At 44.3% G+C, this 13,009-nt stretch overlaps 1 protein-coding gene across 3 annotated transcripts in view; it reads right to left on the reverse strand.

Annotated features, from left to right (window-relative positions):
* USP22 (ubiquitin specific peptidase 22) overlaps positions 1 to 12,733 on the reverse strand; it is a 113,398-nt gene extending 100,665 nt beyond the window's left edge. Inside the window, exon 1 of one of the 3 annotated variants that reach the window (XM_042798419.1) lies at positions 11,683 to 12,733. In XM_042798419.1, the coding sequence (XP_042654353.1) occupies positions 11,683 to 11,808 (126 nt within the window). In that variant the 5' untranslated portion in view covers positions 11,809 to 12,733. The remainder of the gene's footprint in view (positions 1 to 11,682) is intronic. The other 2 variants (XM_032989045.2, XM_032989043.2) reach the window with 2 other exon arrangements.
* Between the last annotated feature and the right edge of the window lie 276 nt (positions 12,734 to 13,009).

Genomic DNA, 13,009 nt, shown 5'->3' on the forward strand with positions numbered 1-13,009 from the left:
CACCAATACAAGAGCAGCTAAGTACCAGCACAACCACTTGCCCAAGGATGCCCTGATGGGGTTGCAGGGCTAGCACCTCTCCTCAACCCTAGGAAGCACGTTTGGGTTTTACTGGAGTGCTGCTATTCTGGAATACCTGGCACACCAGTCCTGCAGGGCTACAGCCAGCTGGCAGAGCTCAGAACAGCCTTGGGGCTGCTCTAGACTACACAAGGGAGTAGGCCAGAGGAAAGCCAGTACCATAAAGAGGTAATTTAGAATCCCATTATCCCATCATCCTCAACTACATGCAGCATGAGCATGAGCTAGGCACATGCCCTGTGACCAGAAGCTTTAAACCACCACCACCAACAACAAAAATTTAACACATCTTAACAGAGTTTGATTATAAAAGACAGAAATCTGAATGTAGAGATAGGCCTGTTTAAGAGGGTAACAAGTGGCTTATAACTTGATTACTTAGAAGAACATTATTCATTTCATTAAATTAAATGCAATATGAAAAGTGGATTTTCTGTAATAGCTGATCACAGATTACAAGGCATTCTACACTCCCTGGTTCATTTATTTTTCACAAGGAAACTGGAGTAGAAGCAAATTATTTGCATACAGGAATAAGTTCTAATGACTGCAAGCATAAGACAAGTTTCATGTATCAGGCTCAGCACACACTAGCACATCTGTGAAAGCCTGAAGTACTTACAATAGCGGGTACAACCACACAACTGTAGCAGTAACAGAGGTTACTTCATGGAACCTTTCAAATTAAGTTAATATTAGCCACATTTTACAGAAGAAACCTTTAGTATGTGGAGAACATTCAAACAGAGTCAATCTGTCAGTGGCAAAGTCCGGAGGAAGGCAGGAGTTGTTACTCAGGCTGCTGTATGCAGCCTCCAAGCACCACTCAGGTCCTCTCCCATCACTCAGGCACTCCTCCCCTCAAGCTACCAATGCTACAGCTGTTTGTTCAACCCTAAGTTGACACATAACACAGAGCCAATTCAGGTGAAATATTATTAGAGGAGAATAAAATCTTTTTCATCTTTAGCTGTTCTTTCTGGTTCACAGCACAGTTGCACCAACACAATGCAGCGAATGGTATGACAGCAAGAACATGGAGCCAAGAGCTGGCAGTTCCTTAGACTGTTAAGGAAAGACACACATAGACCCACAGCTAAAGAGTTGGATTTCATGTTTCCAACTCACTAGTCTTCGGTGGTAATGCACGGTGAGGTCCCAGTTTCGTATCTCTTGCTCTCCTCTAGTAAATCAAGTATTGCCCTGGCCTGTATCTGCATGGCATTTTTCTCATCCAAACCATTTGCAGATTCCGTCATACACTTGTGTCTCACTAATACCCACATATATAACCCATTTTTAAATTTTATTTCAAGCTTTTAAAATCTGTCGGATTTGCTAACTTGCCACCTTCTTCTTTAATGTCACTCATGTTCTTTTTACCACTGCTTAAAACAACTTATCTGTAAAACAGTTTCAACCTACAGGTTACAACGTGCTTACACAGTTAAAATGCTTACTTTATAAAGAATTGCTATAATAAAGTAATTCTTCAGGTTACCCCTAAACTGGAGTTCTGTTTTCCAAGTCAGACTTTTGTAGTAAGCAGCCTAACACAGACAAAACCCTCCCACCTCCTACTGCCCGAAATCTTTCAATAAGTGCCTGAAAACTTGCATTCCAATTATGAGATGTGCCTGTGACCTCAAACATACCAGAATCTCTCAAGTTTTCTTTTCGTAAAACACTTAACCACATGGATGAACAAAAGATTTACTAAGCATCATAAAGCAATTTCTCTAATGCTCCATGTATATTTTTCATTTTCACACTCAGCACTATATCACAAATATACAGTGATATACTCCATATAATGATGAACTTTGGTATCACTCCACTGCACTTTGTGATTCAGCCCCTTCAATTAGCAAACGAGTGGTTGAGAGCAACTCTTCTACATGTGCAAGTTTGAATCAATTCTGGTAACTGTATCAACACAGAAAAATTACAGAGATGAAGAGAAGAAAATTAATTTATTGGGGCAACTCTGGAACTTAGACATGAAGAAAAGTTCTTAGAAGCCGAATTACTACATGACAAGGAAACACATCACTAAGGGTAGCAATATAAAATTACACTGAACAAAGTGTAAGATCAATTTCCTCAGGAACAGCCTCATAATGACAGAAGAGACCCTTGCTCCTCTTTATGCACATAACTGCAATAACTCTTAAAACTATTTTCCCTGCTTCCCTCATTCTGTTCTCCACATCACTGTTAAGATCATCCCACGACCAAAACCACAAAATGCAGTCACAAATGACCAAAGAATTGAGTGTTAATGATTCAGATAAACATATCCAATATTAAGCTTTTTGGGCGAACACTTGCTAAGAGAGCATGGCAGAAGTCAGCAATGTACAGAAAACAAGATTATAAGAGAATTTCACCCAGACCACTAGCTGCCACACAGGACAGTGATCCAGTTTAAGAGCAAAACTGGGCAGTAATATGAAAATAACAAAGCACAGCAAAGGGAGACATAAAACCTTAAGACAAATTTTGCATTTGTCACTGGACAGCACAGGGTCACAACGGCTCACCTAACATAAATGAGGTACTGAAATCAGTCAGCTATCTCAGCTGTCTTCACTTATGAAGTCGTCATACATCTGCTGTGCAATAAATCTTACCTTTATTTACCAAGTGTATTCTAAAGAAGGTCCCTTAAAATCTCACTTGCATGCAATAGTAAGTCTGAACGAACAGGACAGAAGCACAAATTTTAATTCGACAAACTTTGTAAGATAACACGAGGTGGTCCAAAGACACAAAGAGGAAAGGATTTTTTAAAAAACAAAACAAAACAAAAAAAACACACCCCAGAAATTGGGGCAGGGAAGAGGCAAAAATAAAGGTTATAAACTGCTGCTTTCTCTCCTTGTGCTAACACACACTGAGGGAATACAATTCAAGTCTGTACTTTATGCAAAACAAAAGCCCTTTAAAAACAGAAACAAAACATACATATAAAAGCCCTGGCAGTAAATTCAGTAAGAAGAATCCAAAGCCAAATCCTATTTAAAAAAGGCTACTTGGATGCATGAACTTCTGAGTGACAAGCGAGGCAATCGCCACAAATGGAACTCAGTGCCACAGCAGTGTTTGATACTCCCTCATCCCCATCACTTAACTATATTCAAATACTGCAGAGTCTTCCATGTGTTTAGGCAAAAAGAAAGTTACTACTAATTTTGTAACTTTTACTCTTTGGATTTATAAATACTACTTTTTAAATTGTGGATTAATATATATACTTATATAGATGAAAACCTGGTTTAATATACTAAGGCAAAAGTTACACTACAGAACTCCAGATTAAGACATTAATGAAAAAGAAGATATATTCTGATGTCTTAACTGAAATGTAGATTAATCATCTCTACAATTGAATTCTACATAAATATAACTCACTGAACTTATGAATAGTTTTATTTTTACATCTCACATCTATGTGCAGAAGAGCTTGGCTGTGTGTGCAAACCAACCATCACACTGCAAAAACAGCACAGTGTAAGAACAAGACCATGTAAGCGTAGTTAAACCTCAGCTCTCTTTTCAGACTTACTACTAAGGCAGTGTCACATTTAGTGAGCTGCTTCTCACCAATACTTTTAATACAAGGATATTTAATATATGTGACATTTAATGTCAGGATTTGTTACAGGACATGAGAACTTGGCACTAGCCCCAATATTTATGCTGAAAAGACACTACATTTTAAGTGTGTTAAAAGCAACTTTTGTTACCGTGTCCACTTTTTTCTCCCCCTTTTTTTTTTTTCTTAGTTTCACCTTGTCTAGTACCCAATTTTTAAATTTAATGACAAATTTAATACACTGTAGACCTTCACAGAAATATTTCCCAGGGATATGCTGACATCACCAGTGGTACTATAAAGGTAGACAAGAGCAGCCACGTTAATTTCAAGCTCCATTAAACATAGGAAGGAAAGAATGAGAAGGGGGAAAAAAGTTATCTTTACTGACTTGGAAAAGCAGCAGACAGAAAAAAATTAAGAATTTTAAATTAGTGTTATATATAACTGAGAGGTTTAAAAAAAAAAAAAACACCAACAAAACAACAACACAAAAAAACAAAACAAAACAAAAAAACAGAAAATCAAACTTGAGTAACATTCTACTGAAATAGACAACTGAAAAAAAGTTGAGCATTTGCTGTATTTCACACACAAAAGAATGTGACAAGATAGACTGCTTGCTGCTAATCAGTTACCAACTGACAAAGTGAATCTCAGGTTACTCTGAGTCAACTGGTGTCTGGTAACAGTTCACTTTACTGATCATCAAATAGGTCTTGAAATAGATAAAAATGATTGTTTTTCTTAAATGAGAGAGATCAGTATGGTGGAAGCTGTCCTAGCACTAAAGCCACAGATTGTTCTGGAGTTGCTATGCAAGTTGCATTAATGTTGTTCCACTGCTTGAAAAAAATGCGTTTTGAACCAAACAGAATGCAGGTTAATTTTGCACTGAGTAACTCTTTACAACATCGATTATATTACTAGCTAATGCAGCTAAGTTGTTATCTTGAATTAAGCAGAGTGTACATAAAGGACTGCCAAATCAATATGTAAAAGAATACAACCACCAAGACAGAGCTTTCATCCAGTCAGGACAGATCTATCAGCTTCTAGAACTGCTTCCGCTACGAAAAGGTTCCCAGTTCAAGCCTCTCGGATAACATATGGCTCTCCCTACGCTCCAGCACTGCTTGCTGACAACACGGTCCAGGATAACATAATAAACTGTAATGTCATCATGGCATTTCTCTCACTTAGCTCCACTGCCCATAGGTTAAGAAGAGATCGGAGATAGCTGCTCTAGGCATCTTTCTGTCCAAGTCTAGAAAGGCTCTAAGAACAATGGCTCTTTGCATGGTGAAAAAAAAAAAAAAGTTGATTACTTTTTTATGATATAGTTCTAGTAAATCCAGGAAAACACATCTGCCACCTTGGGACTGCCTTTCTTGTGATGCCACCATAATTGATATACGAGTACATATGTATCTCCTCACCTCAGATGCTGCCATGTGCTACGGACACATTATAAATACTTGGAGAACCATGGGAATACAAGAATTAAAACACTAAACCCAATGTTTTCAACTAGGTATCAGTCAAATGAAATGGAAAAGTATGGCTGATAAAAAAAGCCCTTCGTGTACCAGGAAAAAGGTGTCAAGAAACCATAGCTCCAAGTCAATCACACATAAACTGGAAAAACTATGGGTGCAAGGTTTAATGTGAGAAACACAAGCTTTTAAACTGAGTTAATCTTTCTCTGGCTTAAAACAAATAAGCTACCACAGCCACTGTTGGGAATCAAACTAATTGTTGCAACAGCATTTATTACAAAGCAGGATCCCCAGAGTACGTCCCAAAGGAAAACATACTTTTTTTTTTTTTGCTCAGACTCATGTAGTAGTCAGTCAGGAGAAGGGGAGTCAGCAATTCACAAGCAAGCAACTTCTACTATCAGTCAGTACCATTTACCCATTGATTTGTTACTCCAGTTACTAAGACGTAAATCCTCAAATGAGAGTAGAAGGTTTGAAACTGATTTGCAGCTCCAGTTTCATGTTAACGCTACAGATTAAGGCCTGAAACAAAAATGAGGATATCAGCTAACCTTTGTTTGGGGTTTAAAGCTTTGATGGCTTAAAATAAAGCTCAACAGATAGTTCAACAAATCAGACAAAGCCATTCCACTCTGCTCACCTTCACACTACTAGCTGCCAACCTAGTTTGAAAAGCTTTCAATATTTTCAACATCAAGGAAATAAGGTCATTGGCTGCAGACAAAATTAAAGAGATGCTACAACTGCTCCCAACAAACAGCCTGGCTATTACCAAACCTTGATTGCTGGTAAGACTACAGAAAAAAAAAGTAGCCTTCTTGTCCAGCATATCCCTATTTTTTTCCTTTATCAGCCTGCACAGATCCATCTTCTTTCTCTGCAACAGGGAACAAATAGAAGTGTGGGGAAAAGTGCATTTAGTATGCTTATTTGTCTCTCCATCCATATTAAAAAAAAAAACAGAGGAGGAAATTGTTCCAATATAACTACTATGCATGAGTCAGCTTCAATGACAGAGACCTGTATAACCTTTGAATCAGACCAAGTGTTGACCTGAGAGAGATATGAACAAGTGTTTAGGTAAGTCCTGACAGTTCAGACCCCACAACTCAAGACCTGCTATTCACCACCTTAGAGTTCATGGCGCAGGACTAATTCCTAACATTTGGCCCAGAAACCAATAATTTATTTCAAAAACATCGTAGAGGATACAAAATAGGGATTAACACCACTAGGAAGAGGAGGTTCTTGTGTTATATTTTTCGTCAGACCCAGAGACAGAAGTTCAGTGGAGCATTCTAAACCTGCCTTGTCCCACCTATGCAGGGTTCCGCTGCATATGGAGCTAAAAATCTCATGCCTGGGTATCTCTCACACCAAAGATTGTGTCTTCACATCAAGAGGAAATAAAACATTACCTTCAGCAGGTCTAAGGACCTTTTTACTCCTTAGACATTAAGAACTAAGGAAGATTGTTCAAGTTTGAAACTAGAGACCTCCTGAAAAATGAAGCTTGCAGTTGATTTTGACACTTCTGATGGGCTTTCAGGGAGAAGGTAGTCCCCACAACACATGGCAAAGAACATCATCCTTCCTGCATGAATCAGACAGGTCACATCAGCAGCCAATGCGGAGTATGCAGCTGAAAAAGAGACATGCTTCTTGAATCCTGGACTCCTCTTTCAAATTCTCCACAGGATTTGTAATCCAGAAGTTTGGTGCATATGCTAAAAACGTTAAAGAAAAACAAGCTGAGATTTCCTTATTAATTTAAGCAATCAAAACACCGAGCCCGAGAAGGCGGCTGCCTGGTAAGACTCCTTGCCCATCTGTTATGGTACAAGGCAAAACACCTAAGCCACACTTCCCTGTTCCTAGACAGGTAGACGGGGCAAGGCTGTAAGGGAGCAAGCAAGTGAGCAAGCATGCCTCAACAGGCATGAGCCAAAAAGTTCCACCATTAGCTTACCCTGTGACTGCAAGGTCATTTTGGCAAGAACTTAACATGTTGATTTTAGACTGTGAACCACAATGGTACTGAAAACATGACATAGCATTTATTTGCTAAGATAATATTAAACTTTTTCTTTGAAAATCAGGAAATGAACCAAAGTAATTTCAGTTTTAAGTACCAATGAATCAATTATCTGTCAAATATTATAAGGAATGAAGGACTGAAGTCACAAGTACATGGGGAGAAGGATACCTGAAGAAAGGTCATCACCTATGAAAGAAAATGTTTCTTCATATCAGAAAGCACCAATCAGTCTGGAGAGTCCACATAAAGAGAGAATAACGGAAAAAACAACAGAAATTCTCAACAGGAAGAAATATGCTAGAATTCACCCGATGTCAATGGGAGCATACAACCCCTGACAGGCAATTATTCTTTGATCTATTGGCAGAAGCACAGAACAAACATTCTGAAATTCCAGATAGGACCTTGTGCAGATCATCACTGTGGTCATCATGATGGGCAGTTTTCTTTCATCATCATCAAGAGCCTTTTCAGAGCAGTGACAGTAAGAACCATCCAGAATGAGAAAGAGTTTTCCTTCAAGGTGTATAGGCCAGTAAGACAGAATTTAATTGTAAATTCAGCTGCCCATCAAGCACAGAAACACGATTACTTACCAACTTCTAGACACAAAGATGCATCTACATGTCCAACTGCTCACTGATGGGGACCAAAAACTACATTCAGCACTGCAAAACAGATTTTTCTCATCTGTAATTCTAAAGTAATAAGCAAAGTGTCTGAAGTGTGACCCTACAGAAAAATGGAAAAAGCTGACACGAAGGGCTGGCATAAGTCTTCTTAGCATCTTCTGTCTGTTCCGTAATTCCTGAATGGGGGGTAGTGGTGTCAAATTTAAGGACCTCTTATACAGTGCTACTTAATTGTGAGGTAATTTCCACATCAAAATATTCAAGGTGAAGACCATGGCCTACAGAAACATGAGCTCTGCCATCAGCTTATTAAACAGATTCTAACTATCACAAATTAAAACCCAAGAATTACAGGTCAAAGTCCTGCAGGCAAGACAGTCAACCCTGATTCGTGCCACATTACATGTAACTTAAGCCCTGAAACCTAGTTCCAACTTTCAATCGCAATTATGACAATTTCAAGAACCATTCTTCAGATCTCTTCCTCTACTCCTTCTCCTGTTCCACTCTTCAAACAGTGTGCCAGCCAGGTTTTGTCTTCACTTAGGCTTTACCATCAACAACGCAGTTACACCAGGGCAAAGCCTTTGCCTAGAACAGCATGCACTACGACTGCTGCACTTTACTAGTTTGGCTGAGATGCAGAGAGGTGAGGCAAGCTACTGCTTTGCTCCTTCTCGTCGATACAACGATGCACCATGATGACAGCTCAAATCCCAGCATAGACAACGCTTCAGAAGCAAACATACTCCTAAAACCTTCACCAGAATTCCAGTATCTACAAAGATATATACATAATTACCTCTCGCTTCTGACTGAGAATTCAAATATATGTTCAGGTGATAGCTTTACAACTACAAACTGTGCTTTACAGCCATTCTATTCAAAACGCTGGCTGTAAAGCATACTGAACCGAGAGCTGAAGCTCATAAAAGCTTATTTGCAGAAAAGGTACGTATTAAAAACGAATAGCAAACAGCAAGCAGCATTAAAATGGTCTTCCAAAGCATAATGCAGTAGGCAGTGTAAGTAAAGCAGGAGGAATGGACACTTTCTGCCCCCTGCAGTTTCCACTGCTATCTAGATTTTTAAGACAGCCTTAGGAGGGATAGTACATTGCCATTCTAGAAACCCAACAATTTACATCTGGCTATCACCAGACAGCCAAAGCATTTTTTACAGCTAGGTTCATCTGACTAACAGTTAAACTGACCAGTGCTTCCCATTAACGATCAACCACATATGTCGAATGTTTTCTGTAATAAATGAATGATGCGACTGTCCTTGATTTTGCAACAGGAAAGAACCCACCTTTTACCAAACCTTTAATCTGACTTCATCATTCTGATTAGGATTAAGAACAAGGATCCTCACCAATAAATAGGTACTCTTAAGCAGTCAGAGCTATGCTCCTAAAATATATATACACACATACATAATATATGTGTATATAAAATATTAAAGGACAAAGGATTGTTTTCTAGTTATTAGACTATAAACATGCCTCCAAACAGAAAATACCATTTATTAAATTTTACATGTAAAACTGTAAGGCATACGTACAAACAGAGAATTCCAGTAAAGAAAAATTCCATAGAAGGTCTCGTGTCCATATGCAGAAGAGGTAAGTACCGTAACTGTCCTTTATATACTTTCTTCAGTCTTTATGAATATAGTCTTGGAATTGAACCCCAAATTCAGCTAGCCAAAATGTTTCCCTATATGTGATCATGTACTCCCACAAATTTTATGTTGGATGAATCCAACTATTTTCAGATTGGTAACCTGCTTAAAAAAAGTGGGGGAAAAAAAACAAACATTTTTAGCATGTATTTGGAAAACTGATGTTTCCCATGAGACGATAGATAATTTTGAAACAATCCTGTTCTGCTTTATGAGCCTGGATGTGCAAAGAGGAAGTGAGAACAGATTGATTACAATGGAATATTATTTATATCCAGCTGTTTTTTCAAGCAATGATGAACACATCACTACCATTAGATTTCAGAAGAAAAAACACAAACTCTTGCAGCATACAAATGGTATGCAGGTTACAAAGGATGCTCCACATTTAAAAATAAAATTTAAAAAAAAGCTGAAGTGGTAATTTTGCTAATGAAATTTTATTTTCAGTCTTCCATGTAACACTTGATTTGTCTAAGACATCTTCCCTCGCTTGTATTGTTCTTCCACAGCACACGTATAATTTTTTTCTTCCATTTAAGCCATAACTACCATGTATTATATACCAATTTGTATTTTGACACACTAAAGGCTAAATAAAACCAGTTTTTGACTCATATACTTCGTAATATTGACTTGTAGGGGATTATAAATACTGAAAACAAGTTTGACTACATTTTGCAGGGCTATCAAATGACTAAATACATTTAAAACATGTTTCTTCTCAGATTCCATTTCTTCCTCTTTAAGTAAAAAACTGGAGAGCTGGATTGTCCCAAGAACATAAATGGAACACAGAAAAATGCTTAGCCACCTCACCCCTGGAGTACATCTTTCATATTCTAGTTCTATGATGAATAATAAACTGAGCAGCTTAATGCAAAGCAGCCGGGATCAGAAAGTTTTCAATGGGTTGCCTCACCATAAACACAATCTGTGCTGTCCCAAAACCCAAGTTTTACTACGTGTAGCTGTTGCACTCCCCTCCTCAGTCACGAATATGATGACTGATAGAAATCTGCCAAGTCACTTTGAAGTAAAAACTAGTTGATTCTAGAGAAAAACAGCATTTAGTTGCATAGTGAAGAGAGAAGTCCTCCAGAAACACACATGTGGACAGGGATGGGATTTCATAAGATAGGTGGGGAAAAGTGTTCTTCCTCTCACATTCTGCCTCATTAAGAGATTTTTTTTTTCCTGCTGTTTGCCTGCGCAGTGCATGCCCCAAGCACCAACACATTCCGAGAGCAAACTCCCCTCTTCCCTTCCGTGCCCTCCAGACCCAGTCGCTTCCTTTTCTCCCCCCTGCCCCACCACAGCAGGAATTCCCTTTTCCAAGTGGATTATCAGCACGAGCAGCTTTTTTTTTTTTTTTTTTTCTTACGGAAAAAAAAAATAAATAAACCACTGTGTGTCGTTGTGTGTGTGTGTGTGTGTATCCCGGCCTGCAGGACGCCCAGACACGCTCCCAGCCATTGTGCCTCCCCGCTTTCCCCCACGCACCCGCCCCACGCCCCGGGCGGCCCCAACGCAGCCCCCCCCCCCCCCCCCCCCCCCGGGGCTCCCCCGCCGCGCCCCGGCGGCACAAAGCTCCGCCGCAGGCCGGACGTGCCCGTTGCCCCGGGCCTCCCCTCCCCCCGCCCCCCTCCACCGTATTCCGGGAAACCCTCGCTGCCTCCCGCACCCCCGGGAGGAGGAGGAGGAGGAGGAAGCGCTGCGGAACAGCCTCGCTGCGGAGAGCCGTCCCCACCGCCGGGGCAGGTGGCAAAGGAGGGAGGCCCCACCGGCGGGCTGCCTCCTCCATCCCGGTGACCGGCTCCTCTGTATTCCCCCCCCCCCCGCCCCCCCCCCACCTCCGGAGGCACGGACCGCTTCCTCCTCTCCTCCTTTCCCCCTCACGACCGCATGCCGGAGCCCGGGCCCCCTTCCCGGACGGCGGGGCGGGGATGGGGCAGGCTCGGGCCCACCTGCCCCGTGGGGAGGGGGGGAGGGAGGGAGGGGGGGAGGGAGGGAGGGCGGGCGGGGGAGCCATCCCCTCCCCGCGGCCAGGCCGAGGCGGCGGCGTGTGAGCGGCGGGTGGGTCGGTGGAGGGAAGGGAAGGGAACGGCGGGGAAGGGAAGGGGGGTGGGTGCGAGCCGCCCCCGGTACCTTGCGCTTCCTGGTCTCGGCCGAGCCGCTCCACACGAAGCACTGGTAAATCGCCCGCAGGTTCTGCTTCCAGTTCTCCACCTTGAAGCCGGTCACATGGCAGCACCCGGCCGCCGGCGGACTCATGTCAGACCCCCCCACATCAATCCGCCCGCAGACGGGCCGGGCCGGCGGGCAGCGAGCCGGCCCCTTCCCCCCCTCCGCAGCAACCGCACGGACACGGCCGCGGGCACGGGCCGGGGCGGCCGCCCGCCCCCCCCGCCGCCCCCCCGCCGCGCTCCCGCCCTCCGGGGCTCCGGCCCCTCACGCCGCCGCCTGCCCCGCGGCCTCCGCCGCCCCCGCCGGCTGCTGTGGGGGCGCGGGGAGCGGCTGGCACATAGAGCCGGGGCTCCGCGCCGCCACGGCCCCCCGGCTCCGAACAAAGCGCGGCGGCGGCGGCGGGCGGGCAGCGCGCACTCCCTCCTCGCCCGCCCTTCTCCCTCACACACAAAGATGGGGCTCTCTGAGGCGAGGAGGAGGAGGAGGCGGCGGCTGGAGCGGCCGCTGCCGCCCCCGGAGTGGCCGCCGCTCCCTTCTACCTCATAGAGGCCGCTGTGGAAGCGGCGGGCGGAGGGGAAGGGGAGGGAGGGAAGGAGGGGGGGGGGGGTGGGGGGGGGGGCGCTGGCGGCGGCGACCCTGGCCGCGGTGTGAGCGAGGGTGTGCGGGGAAAGGGGGCGAGTCTCCGCCCGCCGCCGCTCCTGCTCCCCCAGCCGGCCGCCCGCTCGGCTCTTGTCTCTTTAAACCGCCCCCCCCCCCCCCACCGCCCCCCCGCCCTGCGCGCCTCCTTCCTCGTCTCCTTCCTCCTCCTCCTCGCCCGCACCCCCCTCCGCCCGCCGTGAGCAATGGTCCGAGCCGCTAACTCAACCTAGCCCGCCAGGCCCGGAGTGGGACAGACCAACGGGGAAGGGGCGGTAGGCGCTCCCCCTCCTCTGCCCCGCCACCCTTGGGGGAGGGAGCCGGAGCGGGAAGCAGCGCGGCAATTGGTCCCTTTGCCTGTCACTCCGCCGCTGAGGTGTTCCTCTCTAGCGTCTCATTGGTTTCTTTGCCTTTCTTCTCCCCCTCCACCCTTCCTACCTAGCATTTCCCCCTGCCGGAAAGGGGCGGGAAGGGCTAGGCCGATTGACGGGACATTCGCCCAACGAGGAGAAGGAGGCGGGGCCCGGGTGGCGAAGGTTGCTGCATGAATGGTCAGGACGGCCGTCAGTCACGCGCCAGGACGACAGCGGATTGGCGTCGGGCGGCTGAGGGGGCGGTCCCTCCCGGCAGCAGCCTGCGCCGTGGGGGCAGC

Source organism: Tyto alba, unplaced genomic scaffold (assembly GCF_018691265.1).
Source record: "Tyto alba isolate M040663 unplaced genomic scaffold, T.alba_DEE_v4.0 Super-Scaffold_28, whole genome shotgun sequence".
In the NCBI taxonomy this organism is placed as follows: domain Eukaryota; kingdom Metazoa; phylum Chordata; class Aves; order Strigiformes; family Tytonidae; genus Tyto; species Tyto alba.